Source organism: Sander lucioperca, chromosome 5 (genome assembly GCF_008315115.2).
Source record: "Sander lucioperca isolate FBNREF2018 chromosome 5, SLUC_FBN_1.2, whole genome shotgun sequence".
Lineage (NCBI taxonomy): Eukaryota > Metazoa > Chordata > Actinopteri > Perciformes > Percidae > Sander > Sander lucioperca.
This window is the reverse complement of record NC_050177.1, coordinates 15,408,471-15,425,653: the sequence shown is the minus strand read 5'-3', so window position 1 is coordinate 15,425,653 and position 17,183 is coordinate 15,408,471. Positions and strand designations below refer to the sequence as shown.

The following is a 17,183-nucleotide window of genomic DNA, read 5'->3' as shown; positions in this document are numbered from 1 at the left end:
CTCAAACATCTGAAATATTACAGTCCAGGAGTTTATTAATTCATTAAAATGAATAATGTATCATTGAGGTGAATAATTGTCATATGCACATTTAAGGAGGTTATTTCCCCAACAAAAGATGCAAAAGAGAAGGTAAGAGTAAATGATGCTAAGCTACATGTGTGCTGACTCAGATATAATTAGAAATGTCGATCCAAAAGAAGAATAAATAGATAAAGTAACACAGAATGCCTCAGAGCCTTACTGAAATATTTTCCATTATATTTTTATATTTGGATTGTAATCTGTTTCCCTTTACATGAAGATATTTCCAGCATATTGATTCAGAAAACGGTAGAAATAGGTGCATAAACATTCACCAGAATGCAGGAAATTTAGTGTTTAATGCTTAATATTTTTGGGGGGACCAACAGACCCCCCCCCCCCCTCCATCATAACACATGTTAAGCATGTTTAGTTGACTTGTGGATCGGCCCACTGACTGATGTTCAGTGATTTTAAAAGTAGCCTCAATTAGGCCTGCATGAAGTTGGAAATGATTTGCTGTTGCAAAGAATCATTTATGAATGCACTTTTAGAAAAGTTGTGGAAATAAAATGTCTTCAAATACAATATTAAAAAATATTTACATTTTATCAGTTGTTATTGAAACTCATCATTGCCTGGAACACACAAAAGATGGCATTTACTGCTGAGGCGTGTGTGGGTTAGGGCAGGCGGACGGGATTTTGGGGAAGGGGGGGGGGGGGGGGCTCGGCTGTCCTTACCTGCTCTAAAGGGAGGCTCACATTCACCCAATTTGAAAAACCCTGTATTAATGAATGGTAAGTTGGTAGTTTTACTTTAGTTAAGTTATTTTACTGTTAAACAATGGCTCGATGCTGGAGGATTTGGCGTCACCTTTGACCTTGATGTCCCTCGCCTTCCACTTTGTGTGGAAACTCACTACTTTATTACTCTGTGGTTTTTGTTTTATTAAGTGTACTTTTTGTTAACGTGGTTTAGTGTTTCATGAATGTTGGTTTTAGATCCCTGGTTTGTGGGAGAAGTTGTGGATGATCCTGGACCTGATCTGATGCAGGTTGATGCCGTAGATGATGGGGTTGATGAGGGGCGGGACCACCAGCAGCTCTGCGGCCAGCAGGTTCTGCAGCAACTGTAGTGTGCCGCCGCCATAGCGAGAGTAGATGAAATCAAACACCTGCGAGCTGACGAAGATGAGCAGCGTAGCGAGGTGCGGCACACATGTCTGTATGAACTTCCTGCGGTTGGACGCCAACCTGAGCGAGGCGCCGACCAAGTGGGTGTAGGACACCAGGATGAGTCCGGTCTGCGAAGTGTGCGTAAAAATTAGCACGAAGCCGTAGATGTTGTTACCGGTTGTGTCGGAGCACGACAGCCTCACCACCTCCCAGTTGGTGCAGAAGATCTTGTTGATGTGGCGCCTACACAGCGGCAATCTGGCGGTCAGTGTGATACCGATAATCGTCTCCAGCAACGAGACGCACCAGGTGAGCAGCAGCATCTGCGCCACCCTCTGCACCGGCATCAGCATCGGGTACTGCAGCGGCTTACAGATGGCCAAGTAGCGGTCGTACGCCATGACGGTCAGACTGGTGAACTCACAGAAAACGTAACAGTAAACCACAAACATCTGAGCCAAACAGCCGGAATACGTGATGACGTTAGAGTCGGCCAAAAGGCCGTGAAGCAGCTTTGGGTAGAAACTTGACGCTCCGCAGATGCCGTTAAAACACAGGTTGCACAGGAAGATGTAGATCGGCTCATGGAGCGTTCTCTCCAGGCAGACGGTGACGATGAGCGTCATGTTGACGAAGATGGTGAAGAGGTACGACATCAGGGCGAAGGCAAAGTACATCTGACGGTTTGTCAGAGAGTCGTTCAGACCCTGAAGCACAAACACCACCTCAGAGTTATTCTGCATCACAACTGCTGATCACAAAACAAAACAAAATTGGGCTGGATAGCACCAATGATTTCCCGAATCGTTATGATTCCTATTCACAAGGTCCTGATTACATTTCTGTTTCAGTATAAATTAGGATAGGGGAATTTCAGTTACAATACCAGTTTATCTTGGACATAAAAGAGATTCTCACAGAACTGTAAATTGTTTAAGCAAGAAGCAACCCTCAGATATTTTTTATAATGCACCAGGTTAATATTTACATTGAGAACTGACCCCCCAAAAGTTCAAAGTACTTTTTACTGGGAAAAGGCAAATATTAAAAGATCTATTCCAAGATTGTGGCAATAGATATCAGATCACTTAAACAAAGATGGACTTTAGTTGGAGAATTGATTAATATAATCCAGCCCTAATAAAAATATACAATTTCAAATTTCAAACATATTTTAGGTTCCAAAACCGAATACAATGTCTGAAGCAGCACCAAAAATGTCCATCTTTAGTTCATAGTGATTCTTTAAACAGTTCAGAGACACAAACAGATTCAGTTTGTATCGACATGAAAACAGAAGAGCAGCAAATCCTCACAGTGTAGAGCTGGAATCAGAAATGACTGAACAAGTAGAACATCAGCACTGCAACACAGATGTTCAGTAGACAACAATGTAATCTGAGTTATTAATTCTTTCTGATGCTGTTTGTTTCAAAATGTTCATTTAAAATTCAGTTTGTCTGGTGAGAAACAGAAAAGCAGCAAGTCAACAGATGAAAACTCATCAAACAAGAATCAGCTCAGCAGAACAAAACAGAAGATTTCTGCTCATTTAAACAAAGGAAGGAAACTATTGTAACATGTTCAATAGTTCATCAAATCTGAGTCTCTCCACATCTGTAAAGAAAACAGACTGTTTAAAATATCAGTGGGGTTCAAAATGAAAAACAGACATTTAGTAGACAACAATGTAATCTCAGTTATTAATTCTTTCTGATGCTGTTTGTTTAAAAATGTTCATTTAAAATCAGCTGACAAACACAAACATGATCTTTGAGCTTTTTCTTCATCAGATAACTAAAATATAAATGAATTCAGACTCTTGTGATCACTTCCAGTTGATTTCAAACCTTAAAGTGACTCATTCTCTGCACATTTCTTAGAATAACAACTTTCAGCTGGATGTATGAGTGAGAAACAGAAAATCATCAAATTCAGATGAAAAGTCATCAAACTAGAATCAGCTCAGCAGAACAAAACACAGAAGATGTATTTGTGTTTCTGCTCATTTAAACAAAGGAAGGAAACTATTGTAACATGTTCAATAGTTCATCAAATCTGAGTCTCTCCACATCTGTAAAGAAAACAGACTGATTAAAACATCAGTGGTGTTAACATGAAAAACTACTGATCAGGAAACACGAGTCATCAGTTTGATCAAAGCTTTAGAGAAACAGACTAAACCCTCAGACACAGTTTTCATTAAATTAAACAATTAAACAGTTCAGCTGAACAAACCACAAGGAAAGACATTAAATATGCTTCAACATTTCACTCTGGGAACTAATCAGAAGCATAAAAACTGAGTCACAGTGATGTTGACATGATACAAGACAAAAGGAGATTAAAGGTGTTAATGCATGAAGGCCGACACTGACTTCAGTTAACAACCTTACCTACTGCAGGTTGGACTCGTCTTTCACTTTGGACACATGAATAAATGTAACATCATCAACAGGACAAGTTAAGAAACAGGAAGCAATCAGACACATCAACACCAGAGACAAACTGTTAATTTGTTTCCACACGAGCAGCTGAAACTCTGCCAAGCTGCTGGAGAACAGAGTCAGCGAGCAGCAGCTCTTATACGTCTAAAAACTGCACACAGACAGGTACATAGCGACAAAGCTGAGGCCAGGCCCCTCCTGATGAACACGTCACGCATTCATATTTTCAACAATTGATGTTTAATTGACTACTATTAAAACAAGAAATGGTCGATGGTAATCGCTGCCAAAACCTGCGGCCTCAGATCAGATGATACAATGACAACATCGGTCATCAATCTTCGGCCTAGGGTTCTCTGGTACCAGGTACACTGATAAGCATCCCTATGTTAGAACATGGTGTTTGTTATAGGCTATCAATGACCAGCACAGAAGTATGACAACACACCGCACAGGCCCGTTGAAGTCTCCCAGCAGAACAATGGAGTTCCTACTGGAGCCCCCATGCAGGTCTCCATTCAGGGTCTTCAAGAAGGTTAAATACTCCTAGCTGCAGTGTGGTGCATATGTACAAACAACTCCAGAGAAGAATAGAGTCCAACCCCCCAGAACCAAAACTGTGCATAGATGTAAGGCCCACCCGATCTAACTGGTGGTGCTCCACCTCACGCACGGGTCGGTGCCAGCGCAACTGACCCCAGCGATTCCTCCAACACGGTTTAATATACAGTATGTCTATTTTATATTAGTCTCTGTCTATTATGTGTCTTTTATTTTTTACCTGTAACATACCATGATATGGAGAACGATATCTCACTACCATGTATGCCGAGTGTGTATTATGGTAGTGACAATAAAACTGATTCTGATTCTGAGGTGGTGGGCCCATGGGATGGAGAGGGGTTTGCTACATAGCTTCTTCGTGCTGTGCCTGGTGTCGGGCTCAGTGGCAGACATTCTTCTCAGGCGGGTCATTCTTCCTCGTTGACTCATAGGGTCTTTATGAACCATTCTTAGTCTGGCCCGGAGCCTGAGACCACTTTGCAATGGGAGACCCTCCCAGGAGCACCAGGCTCCAGGCCAGCACATCAATTTAGGTTCACAATGAAGTTTGGCCAGCCTAGATGTGCGCCAAACCAAAAAGACAGGAGACTTTTTTCAAACTGTAATTACGCAAAACTCAAAACAGAATTTGAAAGATTTTTTCTTTGAGACTCAGAAATTTGGACCAAATTGTAATAGAGAAAGCTGTATGAGATATGCAACTATACAGTCAAAGACATTTGACTTTTCTCTTAGTCAGTAGTCTGTGCTGTCCCAATGTAGCTCCTGTTAGCCATGCCCTGGCAGCAGTTGGGAAGCCAGGGAGGCTAAGTGACTGTCCAAAAGAAGATTAGCCCATCAAGTGTCAGATCCATGGAAAAGAGATGGCAAACTGGTTTGCAATTAACATTAACGATATAAAATTCACTCGTTATTAAACAATCCAATCGCCATTGTTTTGTGGTTCCTTTCATCCACTGTGAGATGACTCTGAAAGCAGTTATGAGATCTCAGGGAACAAAGTAACACAAAGCAGCATTCAGTTCACAATGTTCTGAAGATTTAATGAGAAACAGAAGGATGCTTACATTTCAATAAAATCGCTCTGTTCACTTCGATGACGTGAGAGTAGAAAGATAAGAAAGATGCACTAGAGGAAAGGAGGATTGATTCAAAGTAGGTTTACGCAGATACATCTTCAAGAAGGAAAACTGTCTGAAAACTTATGATACAAATTCATGATATCAATTAAAACAGATGAAAAAGGCTTTGTTGAGAGTTTTTACAGAATGTTACAGATTCACAACACTCAGGAGGAATTGCCGCTTCACCAGAAACAAGACTTAATGAAGACTCAAGCGCAGATTCTATTTTCTTTTCTTAGTTCTGATAGTAAGCTAGTTAATATCGCTTTAATATCAGCATAGGAAAAACCAAATGCCAATCATTGCTTCTATCATCAAGCAATTATCTGATCGCAATCGGCACAAGCCTAATGGGCCTGATTCTGCTCTGCATGCAATTTATGTTTTCTGTTTACACTTGGAAAATGGATTTGCAAAATTCTGCATGCGGAGTCGTGCAGAGAGTTGGTGTTTGTCCCAGACTTCGGTCTTCATTAAGCTTCAAGAAATTGTTCGTCATCCAGTCCTCAATGGAAGACAAATCTTTTGAGCAGTACTGACACTTTTTTTCTGTGTTTCTTTTTCTGGATTAAAAGGATTAAAAGAAACACAGCTGGATATCGTCAGCATAGTAATGATAATGGATATCTCCAAATTGCCTAATTATGTGGCCTTTGGGAAGCATATACAACGTAAATAAAGTCGGACCTAACACAGAGCCCTGAGGCACCCCACAAGAAAGGGCATCAGTTTCAGAGAAATAGGGACCAAGTGACACAGAAAAACTTCTATCTGAAAGATAAGAGGAGAACCAGTCCAGGGCGCCCGCAGAGATACCAACCCAGTGTTTAAGTCTTTCAAGCACGATGGCATGAGCCACCGTATCGAAAGCTGCGCGAAGGTCCAGCAGCATCAAAACAGAACATAAACCCGCATCAGAAGACATCATTAAATCACATTATCATTGGACACTCTAAGAAGAGCGGTTTCTGTAGAGTGTTTCTGACAGAAGCCGGATTGAAAATTGTCTAGAATGTTGTGTGTGGCCAAGACAGCAAAAAGCTGTTTGGCAACAACTTTTCTAAAATTTTGGAAATAAATATTGGATTGTCTATAATGAACACTGCACCGTTTGAACATAATGCTCATAAGTGTGTGTGGTACCAGAAGCTTGATTATTAGGGCCCGAGCGCCGACAGCGGCGAAGGCCCAATTGAAACTGAAGGAATTATTAGGGCCCGAGCGCCGACAGCGGCGAAGGCCCTATTGAAACTGAAGGAATTATTATTATTTTCCCGGCAAATGAATTGGCTTTTTGAGGGGCTTAACATATTCAAAAACTCACCAAATTTGGCGGTCGCATTAAGTCTGGTGAAAATCTACGTATTTTACGGGTTATGCGCGCAAAAATGGCTCGCTAGCGCCCCCTACAATGTTAAAAAAATTTAGCCCCTGCAGTGCGTTTAACGTAGACTCACGAAACTTGGTACACATATGTATCATGTCAAGATGTACAAAAAACGTCATTGAAGCCATACCCTAAGCCCAACAGGAAGTCCGCCATTTTGATTTCAAAGTTCGAAATTAGTGTGATTTTGGCCATTTCCACATGTTGTACTTTAACGAACTCCTCCTAGAGATTTCATCCGATCAACTTCAAATTCGGTCTGTGCCATCTTAAGACATTAAAGATGAAAAGTTGTTAAAAGAAAAACTTTTCGTCATAGGGCGTGGCTGTGGCGGGGCAGCCATTTTGTGCGTTTCGCCGCCGAAACAGGAAGTGGGTGTAACTCGAGTGTACATTGTCCGATTGGCTCGAAACTTTTCAGGATTCATAAGAGTCCAACCCTGAGGACAAATAAAGGCCGATATTTACTTAAAGTCATAGCGCCCCCTAGTGGCAACAGGAAGTAGGCCTAAAAGTCAAGGTGCTATACTTTAACGAACTCCTCCTAGAGATTTCATCCGATGTACTTCAAACTTGGTCTCTATCATCCCAACACCTTAAAGATGAAAAGTTATTAAAAGAAAAACTTTTCGTCTGATGGTGTGGGCGTGGCGTGGCGGCCATTTTGAGTGTTGAGCGATGAACAAATAAATTGTTGTAACTTGAGTGTACGTTGTCGTATCTGCCCGAAAATTCTCAAGATTGACAAGGGTCCAGGCCTGAGGACACCTACAGGCCAAATTTGACTTTTGGTCATAGCGCCCCCCGCTGGCAACAGGAAATGCGCCTTATATGACAAACATCATCCGATTTACATGAAACTTAGAATGTGTGGTCTACATGTGATAATGAGCCGGCCCCTATAATATAACCACGCCCACTTACTCAGGCCACGCCCCCTTTCATAACATTTGAACGATTTAAGGTAGAGTCTTGTGTGAGGTATCAGTGAACTCAGCAGAGAGTTGCTTCTTCATTGGTGATGGTTGGGCCCGCCCCCTATGGTTAAGCCACGCCCCCTTTCATAACATTTGAACCGATTAAGGTAGACCCTTGTGTGAGGTATCATTGAACTCAGCAGAGACTTCCTTTTTAATTGGTGATGGGTTGACCCGGCCCCTATAATTTAGCCACGCCCCTTTTTATAACTGGTGACCCATTTAAGGAAGAGTCTTGTGTGAGGTGTCATTGAACTCAGCAGAGAGTTGCTTCTTCATTGGTGATGGTTTGGCCCGCCCCCTATGCTTAAGCCACGCCCCTTTCATAACATTTGAACCGATTAAGGTAGACCCTTGTGTGAGGTATCAATGAACTCAACAGAGAGTTCCTTCTTCATTGGTGATGTTTTGCCCCGCCCCCTATGCTTAAGCCACGCCCCCTTTCATAACATTTGAACGATTTAAGGTTGACCATTGTGTGAGGTATCAATGAACTCAACAGAGAGTTCCTTCTTCATTGGTGATGTTTTGCCCCGCCCCCTATGCTTAAGCCACGCCCCCTTTCATAACATTTGAATCGATTAAGGTAGACCCTTGTGTGAGGTATCATTGAACTCAGCAGAGACTTCCTTTTTAATTGGTGATGGTTTGACCTGGCCCCTATAATTTAGCCACGCCCCTTTTTATAACTGGTGACCCATTTAAGGAAGAGTCTTGTGTGAGGTGTCATTGAACTCAGCAGAGAGTTGCTTCTTCATTAGTGATGGTTTGGCCCGCCCCCTATGCTTAAGCCACGCCCCCTTTCATAACATTTGAACGATTTAAGGTTGACCATTGTGTGAGGTATCAATGAACTCAGCAGAGAGTTACTTCTTCATTGGTGATGGTTTGGCCCGCCCCCTATGTTCAAGCCACGCCCCCTTTCATAAATGCTGACCCATCTAAGGTAGAGTCTTGTGTGAGGTATCATTGAACGCAGCAGGGAGTTCCCTTTTCATTGGTGACGATTTGCGGTGTCTGAGTGCCGCGCAAATGCACGGTCGCAAGGAGCGGCGACCACTGGTGACCCCGACGCGCGCAGAGGAGCGAGGGCCCGTCCATCGCTGCTTGCAGCTTTAATCATTGTTCTTTTTCCCGGCAAATGAATTGGCTTTTTGAGGGGCTTAACATATTCAAAAACTCACCAAATTTGGCGGTCGTATCAAGTCTGGTGAAAATTTACGTATTTTACGGGTGTCGGGAAAAAGCGCGCAAAAATGGCTCGCTAGCGCCCCCTACAAAGTTAAAAAAATTGAGCCCCTGCAGTGCGTTTAACGTAGACTCATGAAACTTGGTACACATGTGTATCAAGTCAAGTCGCACACAAAACGTCATTGGAGCCATATCCTAAACCCAACAGGAAGTCCGCCATTTTGAATTGAAAGTTCGAAATTAGTGCGATTTTGGCCATTTCCACATGTTGTACTTTAACGAACTCCTCCTAGAGATTTCATCCGATCAACTTAAAATTTGGTCCGTACCATCTTAAGAAGTTAAAGATGAAAAGTTGTTAAAAGAAAATTTTTTCGTCATAGGGCGTGGCCGTGGTGGTGCGGCCATTTTGTGTGTTTCACCACCAAAACAGGAAGTTGCTGTAACTTGAGTGTACATTGTCCAATTCGCTCGAACCTTTCCAGGATTCATAAGAGTCCACCCTGAGGACAAATAAAGGCCGATATTTACTTGAAGTCATAGCGCCCCCTAGTGGCAACAGGAAGTAGGCCTAAAAGTCAAGGTGCTATACTTTAACGAACTCCTCCTAGAGATTTCATCCGATGTACTTCAAACTTGGTCTGTATCATCCCAACACCTTAAAGATGAAAAGTTATTAAAAGAAAAACTTTTCGTCTGATGGTGTGGGCGTGGCGTGGCGGCCATTTTGAGTGTTGAGCGATGAACAAAGAAGTTGTTGTAACTTGAGTGTACGTTGTCGTATCTGCCCGAAATTTCTCACGATTGATAAGGGTCCAGGCCTGAGGACACCTACTGGCCAAATTTGAGTTTTGGTCATAGCGCCCCCTGCTGGCAACAGGAAATGCGCCTTATATGACACACATTATCCGATTTACATGAAACTTGGAATGTGTGGTCTACATGTGATAATGAGCCGGCCCCTATAATATAACCACGCCCACTTATTCAGGCCACGCCCCCTTTCATAACATTTGAACTGTTTAAGGTAGAGTTTTGTGTGAGGTGTCATTGAACTCAGCAGAGAGTTGCTTCTTCATTGGTGATGGTTTGGCCCGCCCCCTATGCGTAAGCCACGCCCCCTTTAACAGCTAATGAACTGTATGGCGTAGAGTCTTGTGTGAGGTATCATTGACCGCAGCAGGGAGTTCCCTTTTCATTGGTGACGATTTGCGGTGTCTGAGTGCCGCGCAAATGCACGGTCGCAAGGAGCGGCGACCGCCGGTAACCCCGAGGCGCGCAGAGGAGCGAGGGCCCGTCCATCGCTGCTTGCAGCTTTAATTGATTTTGTAATTGTATTGTCTGATCTGAAGCCACACTTTTTGGACCCTTGAAGACAGGGTCGGAGCTTCATCTGGTGGTGAATTGGGTCAGGGGATGTGGTAAGACTCTGGACAGACTTGGGAAGCCCAAAAGGGTAGTGCGGGTGACCTGAGAATGTCTGGAGGAGGCCCCTGTCTGATAGATCTGTGGCATCCCTGTCGCTGCTCAAAAGAGGGAAAAAGGGAACCATCCAAGCATGTGCAGTAAGGATGGGACGCGGTTGACCTCAACTGAGCACGCTCTGACTCAATTGGGCACTGAGCAAAAGGGGGCAAAGAACAGCTGGATATACTCTCTCTAAAATGCATGTTTGAAGCTTTCATATGTCAACACTTAGACTTTGGGGCACAGACTAAAGGAAATGACACCAACCAAACTGGCCTAGTCATTTAACACAACTCATTTAAGAAACACGGAATACGGAACCTTGACCTTATTTTCCATAAAAAATGACTCAAAACGATTATTCGATTATCAAAATAGTTGCCAATTAATTAAATAATTGACAACTATTTGAATACTCTTTGCAGCTCTAGTCAGAACCTTTGTGCTAAACCATATTTGTTTAAAGGTTACAGTTACGGCTGAAAAAGACAACAGAAATAAACAACATTTCACATTTTAAATCTATGGCTATTTGTTTTCCGGAAAGTGATTGTTGCAGTCTATAATATGGAGCTTTAAACTTTTGACAAACAATCTTAAGTGATGCTAATTAGTAAACTAACTTTACTCTCTTCTTTAAGTGATGTAACCTCTCAAAGGTGTTAGGAAAAGTTACATCACTGCATCTCACTGATGAAGTCCCTAAGGTCAAAAGTCATTTCAGCCTGTCAACATGTTTGTCCTGAGGTCTCATCACATTGGCCACAGTTTCCACTAATTCCCTCTGAAGCAAATTACAATCAGAGCTGTTGACCAGTGAGACCAATGAGCACGGTCCTCAGAGATTGGCGGGTAATGACCTCCCATCAGACCGCTCTGTCACAACACATACTGGATGATTAGTTAACAAATGACTATGGTCTAAATGATAAAGACGATTATTTACCGCAAGTATTCATTGATTTTAGGGATAAAACGTTTCTTTCAAACAAATAACTGAACGAAGTTGGCTAGAAGCCTAGGTGTAAGACAGATTTGGGTGATAATTTTTTTCCTATCAAAAAAGGCAAACGAGAGGACAACAGTTGTGATAATAAATTTGTAAAGGTTTCAAAATAGTATCCTGACTAAACTTTGACGGATATCCATCAACACACACCCCTCTGATCTTAACTTTTACTCAAAATAATTAATGATTTCTGCTTATCTAACTTTTAAATTAAGGTATGATTTCATTTATTTAACATAAATTAAACAAAGTGCAAAACTAATGAAGATAGCCAGGAAGGTGTAACACGTATTGGGTGAAAATGGTATGATTTATAAACAGGCAAACCAGAGGACAACAGGGGCATGTCCATGGGAAGACAATACTAGAGTTAAATAAACAGAGCAGTGTTTTCATTTCCATGTTGTGCTATGTTCCAATTATTTGCATCAAAATAAGTAGGGCAGGAATATTCAGATATTAATTTGGTAGGTATACTGCTAGTCTCTCATAGCCGGCTCTATCTCCACAGTGCTGTGGAGGAAGGTCTCTACACCACAGATGCTTTCTCGGATAGAAGAAAGTAGTCTGGGTTGTTTGCATTTCTATAAACCAATCCCAATCATCTTGGGCGGCGATTAGCTCCGGACGCAGCGATGGTGGCTCTGTAAAAGTCTGGGGGAAGGAACTTGTTTTGGTGGAACATTTGCACCCCGCAAAAGAAAACACATCTAATATTAAATGAAGTTAACTGTTGACACATTACAGTAACGTAATCCAATTAAATTTAAAAAAACATCTAATATTAAATTAAGTTAACTGTTGACACAGTAACGTAATCCAATTAAATTAGCTGGATACGGTGTTTAACGTCATTAGCTCTTACCAGTAAACACGCAACACAGTCTCACTCCAAGAGCGTCAAAAACCTACGGTTGGTCAGGTGCCTTTTGGCTGTTTTTACTGACACAAAAAGTCTCCTTTAGCATCTCAGTCAGACGCAGCCTATTTTTCAACGCTTTGGTTTAAAGAAATGCCAATAAACAAGGAATGCTGTGTGGACTAGTCAGACCTTCCTCCGCAGTGCAGTGGAGGAAGGTCTGGCAAAGCGAGACTACTCTTAATACTACGTCATCTTACATACAGCTGCATCCTGTACAGACACTAAAGGGGGATTTTTGCCTCGCATTAGAGGGTTTCTGCAGGTTTCACCAAGTCAAATTTAAGACATTTTTGAGACCATTACGAATGAAATTAGAGACCTACGTATATCTGGCAAAAAAATGTCAGATGTCAGAGTCGGAAAAGATCGTTGAACACACACACCAGGACTGAGAAAAAAAATGCAATAAAAAATGTGAATGTGCAATACTGTAAATACATTTTACTATTTCAATATTTATTCTCTTTAATTATATTAGTTGTTATTGTGTGTTAATCTGTGTCTTCTACTTTTCCTCTTATCCCTTGCTGTGGCACTTCCCCATAGCTGAAGAATATTACTGTATGCATTTTATGGCTGTGGTACAATCCGAAAGAGACTCTCGCCATCAACACGAAAGCTGATTGGCTGCAAAATAAGTTGGTCTTATTAGTAGTAAACCCTGGCTGTCTGAGGGGGCTTTAACACCTGAAAGTCCGGACCAAGGTTCATGTTTTTGCATTTGATCCGATAAGTTTTGGTTTCACACTGCAGTTATGCAAGTGCACTAAAGATCTATACGTGACAAAACTACATCCTGTTGTCATCACATATGTGAGCTGCGTCTGCTGATACTGTTATTTATTGTTATTGGTTTGTAGACGGGCTTCCCCGTCCTCTCGTATCCTCTCTCTGTGTCGGAGTTATTATAACTGACTGCTGCTCTCCCCCGTGCTGCACAAGCGAGACATGGGAACTTTCTTTCTGCAGCATTTATTCAGAGACAAACGGAAACTTACACTGTACATTTATTAACACTTAACAAGAAAACTGCTGATGTATTCTCAGCTCTGATAGCCGACAGCTGTCTGCTCTGAGCGCTGACACTGTCTCTCTCTCTCTCTCTCACGTACACACTAAGCACTGACCTCCTTAAAGGAGCTTCCCTGGTTTTATAACACAATAATATCCTGTTTGGTCCGAAAGCCCGAACCATCCAAAAAATGCTTTCACACAAGAAACGAGGGGAAGGTTTCACACCTGTAATTTTGGTTCAGATCAAACTGAAAAGTCCGAAGGTCTGGACCAAACGAGGTAGGTGTGAAAGCGTCAGTATGTGATGGGTTGGGAATGAGAACAGGACTGGAGACACAGACCGCGACAACTGTGATTGGTCCGCTCGGCCGTGGCTTGGTAGAGTTGCATTTCCCCCGATTCATTTCCTGGTTCTCCTTCTCCATAAACAACATGAAATCAAGAAGAGGGTTAACTTTTCCTGCTAAAGATTTCCCACTGTGGGAGACAATGGTGTAGGCTCTTCGAAAGCATACGTTAGAGCTGTAACCGGTTAATCAGTTAAACGTTCGGCCCGACAAGGCCCGAGCCTGTCAGAATTCAGCCCGAGCCCGACAGAATTTGGCCCGAGCCTGTCAGAATTTGGCCCGAGCCAGACAAGTACACTTTGATTGACAGCTTTTTAAAAGCCTGAACCCGTTTACAGCCCGACATACGCAAACAGCTCCTTTGCCTTTTGTCAAGAATGAGTCATTTCTCATTATGCACATGGTCAAAAGTTTTCCACACCTCAGAATTTGCTTTCTTTGCCGGTGCAACCAAAACGTAATCGCCAGAGGTCAGCCTCCGTTTCACCTCCTCAGCAACCATTTTCGTGCTAATCGAAACGCATCACCTGACCGCTCATTTACCACGCAACCTGGAGCGCAAGCCCAAGCCCGGGCCGAGCCCGTGTAAAATTATAGAAATTAAGACTGAACCCGACTGAACGCATCGCAAAGATCTTCAGCTCTAGCCTACGTACTACTATAAATCAGCCTTTACTTCCAAAAACATTAAATGAAATGAATGTATGCAAATGTATAGAGCAACTGACCTTTAACCAAAAGCCTAAATGTCTTTAACTGCAAAAACAGTCTCACGTTGTAGATGTGCAAACAATTTTCCTGTATTAACATTTCTTTTAACATTGATCATTAATGAGCAGCAACCAGAGGGTCCTTTGAGAATGTCGTAAAAGTTTAAAAGGAGAAGCAGCGTTTCAGCTCAGCTCAGGAGGGACTCGAAGGTAAAGACTCACCTAATGTCTTAAACTCTTTTGGACTTTCTTGCCTATGCTTTATCTTGACTTTAAATAAGCTAATGTTAAGTTTAGTGAATTTGTAACAACTGTGTTTTCTATAATACATGTATTTACAGTAAGAAGATATTATGTTTAACTTGTTAAACGTTACAAAATAGTGGTAGAAAAAGATATTGGAACCCTTGTGAGAGGCCTCAGAGTTCTTCACTCTTGGCAAGTAATATTTGAGATGACTCCGAGTGTTTGAAAGTTTATAAAAGACTAATCAACAGTTTTGCTTCCAAGGTGGAATGATTATATGTGATTTTGTGTGACGTGGGACACACCGTGTAAGGCTGATTGATTGCATTACTTGAAATCTTTGGTATATCTTTGTCCATGTGCATGTGCTGTGTCTAAAGCTTCTCTGATCTGATTTATAATGTAATGAACTTATTTATATTTAAGTAAGTACAACTGAGGCTCATTGAGTTATTCTTTTATTTGTGTAGATTCAACCAAGTGAAGAACAAATGACCTGTTTCTGTGGTTGATGTTTTGGTAGAACATAGCACGCAATGTTTATCAGTTTGTGCGTTGAACATTTGGGTTATTGATTGCTTTGCAAGCACAAATGAGGATCATGATAAACTCTACACAGGTTTCATATTTCACACTTGCTGCCTACTTTGACACCGGGGTTTTGAAATATTTATATTTCTTGCTCATTATGTCTTTATATATTTTCATAGTTTGTGCTAATGTTTTACTGATTGTGGTTATCTGTAAGAAGAGAAGCTTACATGAACCTATGTACCTTTTTCTGTGCAGCCTGTTTGTAAATGAATTGTATGGTAGTACAGGGTTGTTTCCATTCCTTCTGGTTCAGATCCTCTCTGACATTCACACTGTTTCTGCTCCGCTCTGTTTCCTGCAGATTTTCTGTGTGTATACTTATGTATGTGTAGAATTTTGTAACTTAGCCATCATGTCTTATGACAGATATCTTGCCATCTGTTATCCTCTACAATATAACACTCGTATGACGACTAAAAAAGTTGCCGTGCTTATTGCCCTACCATGGCTATACTCTTTCCTTACCATTGTTGTTTTGATATCATTGATTGTTCCTCTACAGCTGTGTGGGAACATCATTGACAAAGTTTACTGTAACAATTACTCTATTGTGAAACTGGCATGCTCTGAAACAACAGCCAATAACATATATGGACTCATTCTCACTTTTCTCACAGTCTTTGTTCCTTTCATTATAATTCTTTACACTTATATGAGGATCCTTAAAGTGTGTTTTTCTGGTTCTAAACAGTCCAGACAGAAAGCTGTCAGTACCTGCACACCTCATCTTGCTTCTCTGCTCAACTTTTCTTTCGGTAATTGCTTTGAAATATTACAGAGCAGATACAATACAAAGAGTGTGCACAGTGTACTGAAAATTGTTTTAACATTGTACTATCTGACATGCCAGCCGCTCTTTAACCCTGTGATATACGGACTGAAAATGTCCAAAATCTATGTTATATGTAAACGTCTGTTGTTAAAGTGTAGATCAGGAGAGAGATGTGATCAGGTTGACTGACACTAATAAAGAGATGCCTCTGACTCCATGAGTGTCGACATCTATGATCACTGCTGTTAACTTTGTGTATGGAAATTACATTACATTAACGTACTTGGAGGTTTCCTGGAATTAAATTATTATTATAATAATTATTATTAATTTATTCTAATTTCCTTGAAAGAACAAAATAAAGAATAATTTATAATCCGTTGGAAACAGACCTTAGCTCTGTTAGTCTTATTTAATCAAATCTGTTGTCTACTGTAGTTGGTGTTTAACAGCAGAGGTCTTTCAAGGAACTGGTGTTTGATTAAAGTGCTGGAGAGAAACATCACAGCAACATTTTGGGTGTTTTCAAAATTAAAGAGTCATTTTTAACATGTCTGTGAAGCTTCTGAGTCATCCACGTTATAGTTATCCAAGGAAGGTTTGCAACTGGACCTGGCTCAGTGATTCCTCTAGGTTGACTGCTTTAGCCTGGCGGGGAGGGTGTTGGCGTGGGGGTGCTGTCAACACCACATCAAATTCCATTAGCAATACGTGTCAAATCCCGTTCACAACACTTTAAAGTGTCAAATCCCCATGAACCACTCTTCACATCGGCATGAGTTGGATCCACCACACAGCTCTTATTTGAAAAGAAAATACGTCACTTTTAAAGCTGCTTCTACTGTTATGCATTTAAAAGGCTATTTTTTAAACAGAGTACGGCACATTGCTCACTCCACATAAAACGCTACATTAGATCTCTTCCTGCTAACTTCACAGAGAACTTCACAGATATGTTTTAACCCTCGTTATTTTGTGTGATGTTATCAGCGGATTACTATAAAAACACGGGTCAGGAACACTTTTCACTAATGGATTATCATGTTTTGATTCATGATGTAATTAACAGAAGGACATTTAGTTTGACGTTTGTAGTTTCTACTAGCGTAATGACTGAAGCTATTGCAAAACTAAGGAGAACTCAGGTTAGTTCTGCCCTCAGAGTTCACTCTGCCATTTACTGGTCAATGTCGCCACCTAGTGGGGAGGA

At 41.4% G+C, this 17,183-nt stretch overlaps 2 protein-coding genes across 2 annotated transcripts; one reads left to right on the top strand and one right to left on the bottom strand.

The window, feature by feature from the left end:
* Positions 1–1,024: 1,024 nt before the first annotated feature.
* Positions 1,025–1,945, bottom strand: LOC116036680 (putative gustatory receptor clone PTE03). Its single transcript, XM_031280260.1, has one exon. The coding sequence runs from the start codon at positions 1,943–1,945 to the stop codon at positions 1,025–1,027; it is 921 nt and encodes a 306-aa protein (XP_031136120.1).
* Positions 1,946–15,208: 13,263 nt separating this feature from the next.
* On the top strand, positions 15,209–16,162 carry LOC116055583 (olfactory receptor 11A1-like). Its single transcript, XM_031307593.2, has one exon. It carries the CDS (start codon positions 15,209–15,211, stop codon positions 16,160–16,162), a length of 954 nt encoding a protein of 317 aa, XP_031163453.2.
* Positions 16,163–17,183: the final 1,021 nt, after the last annotated feature.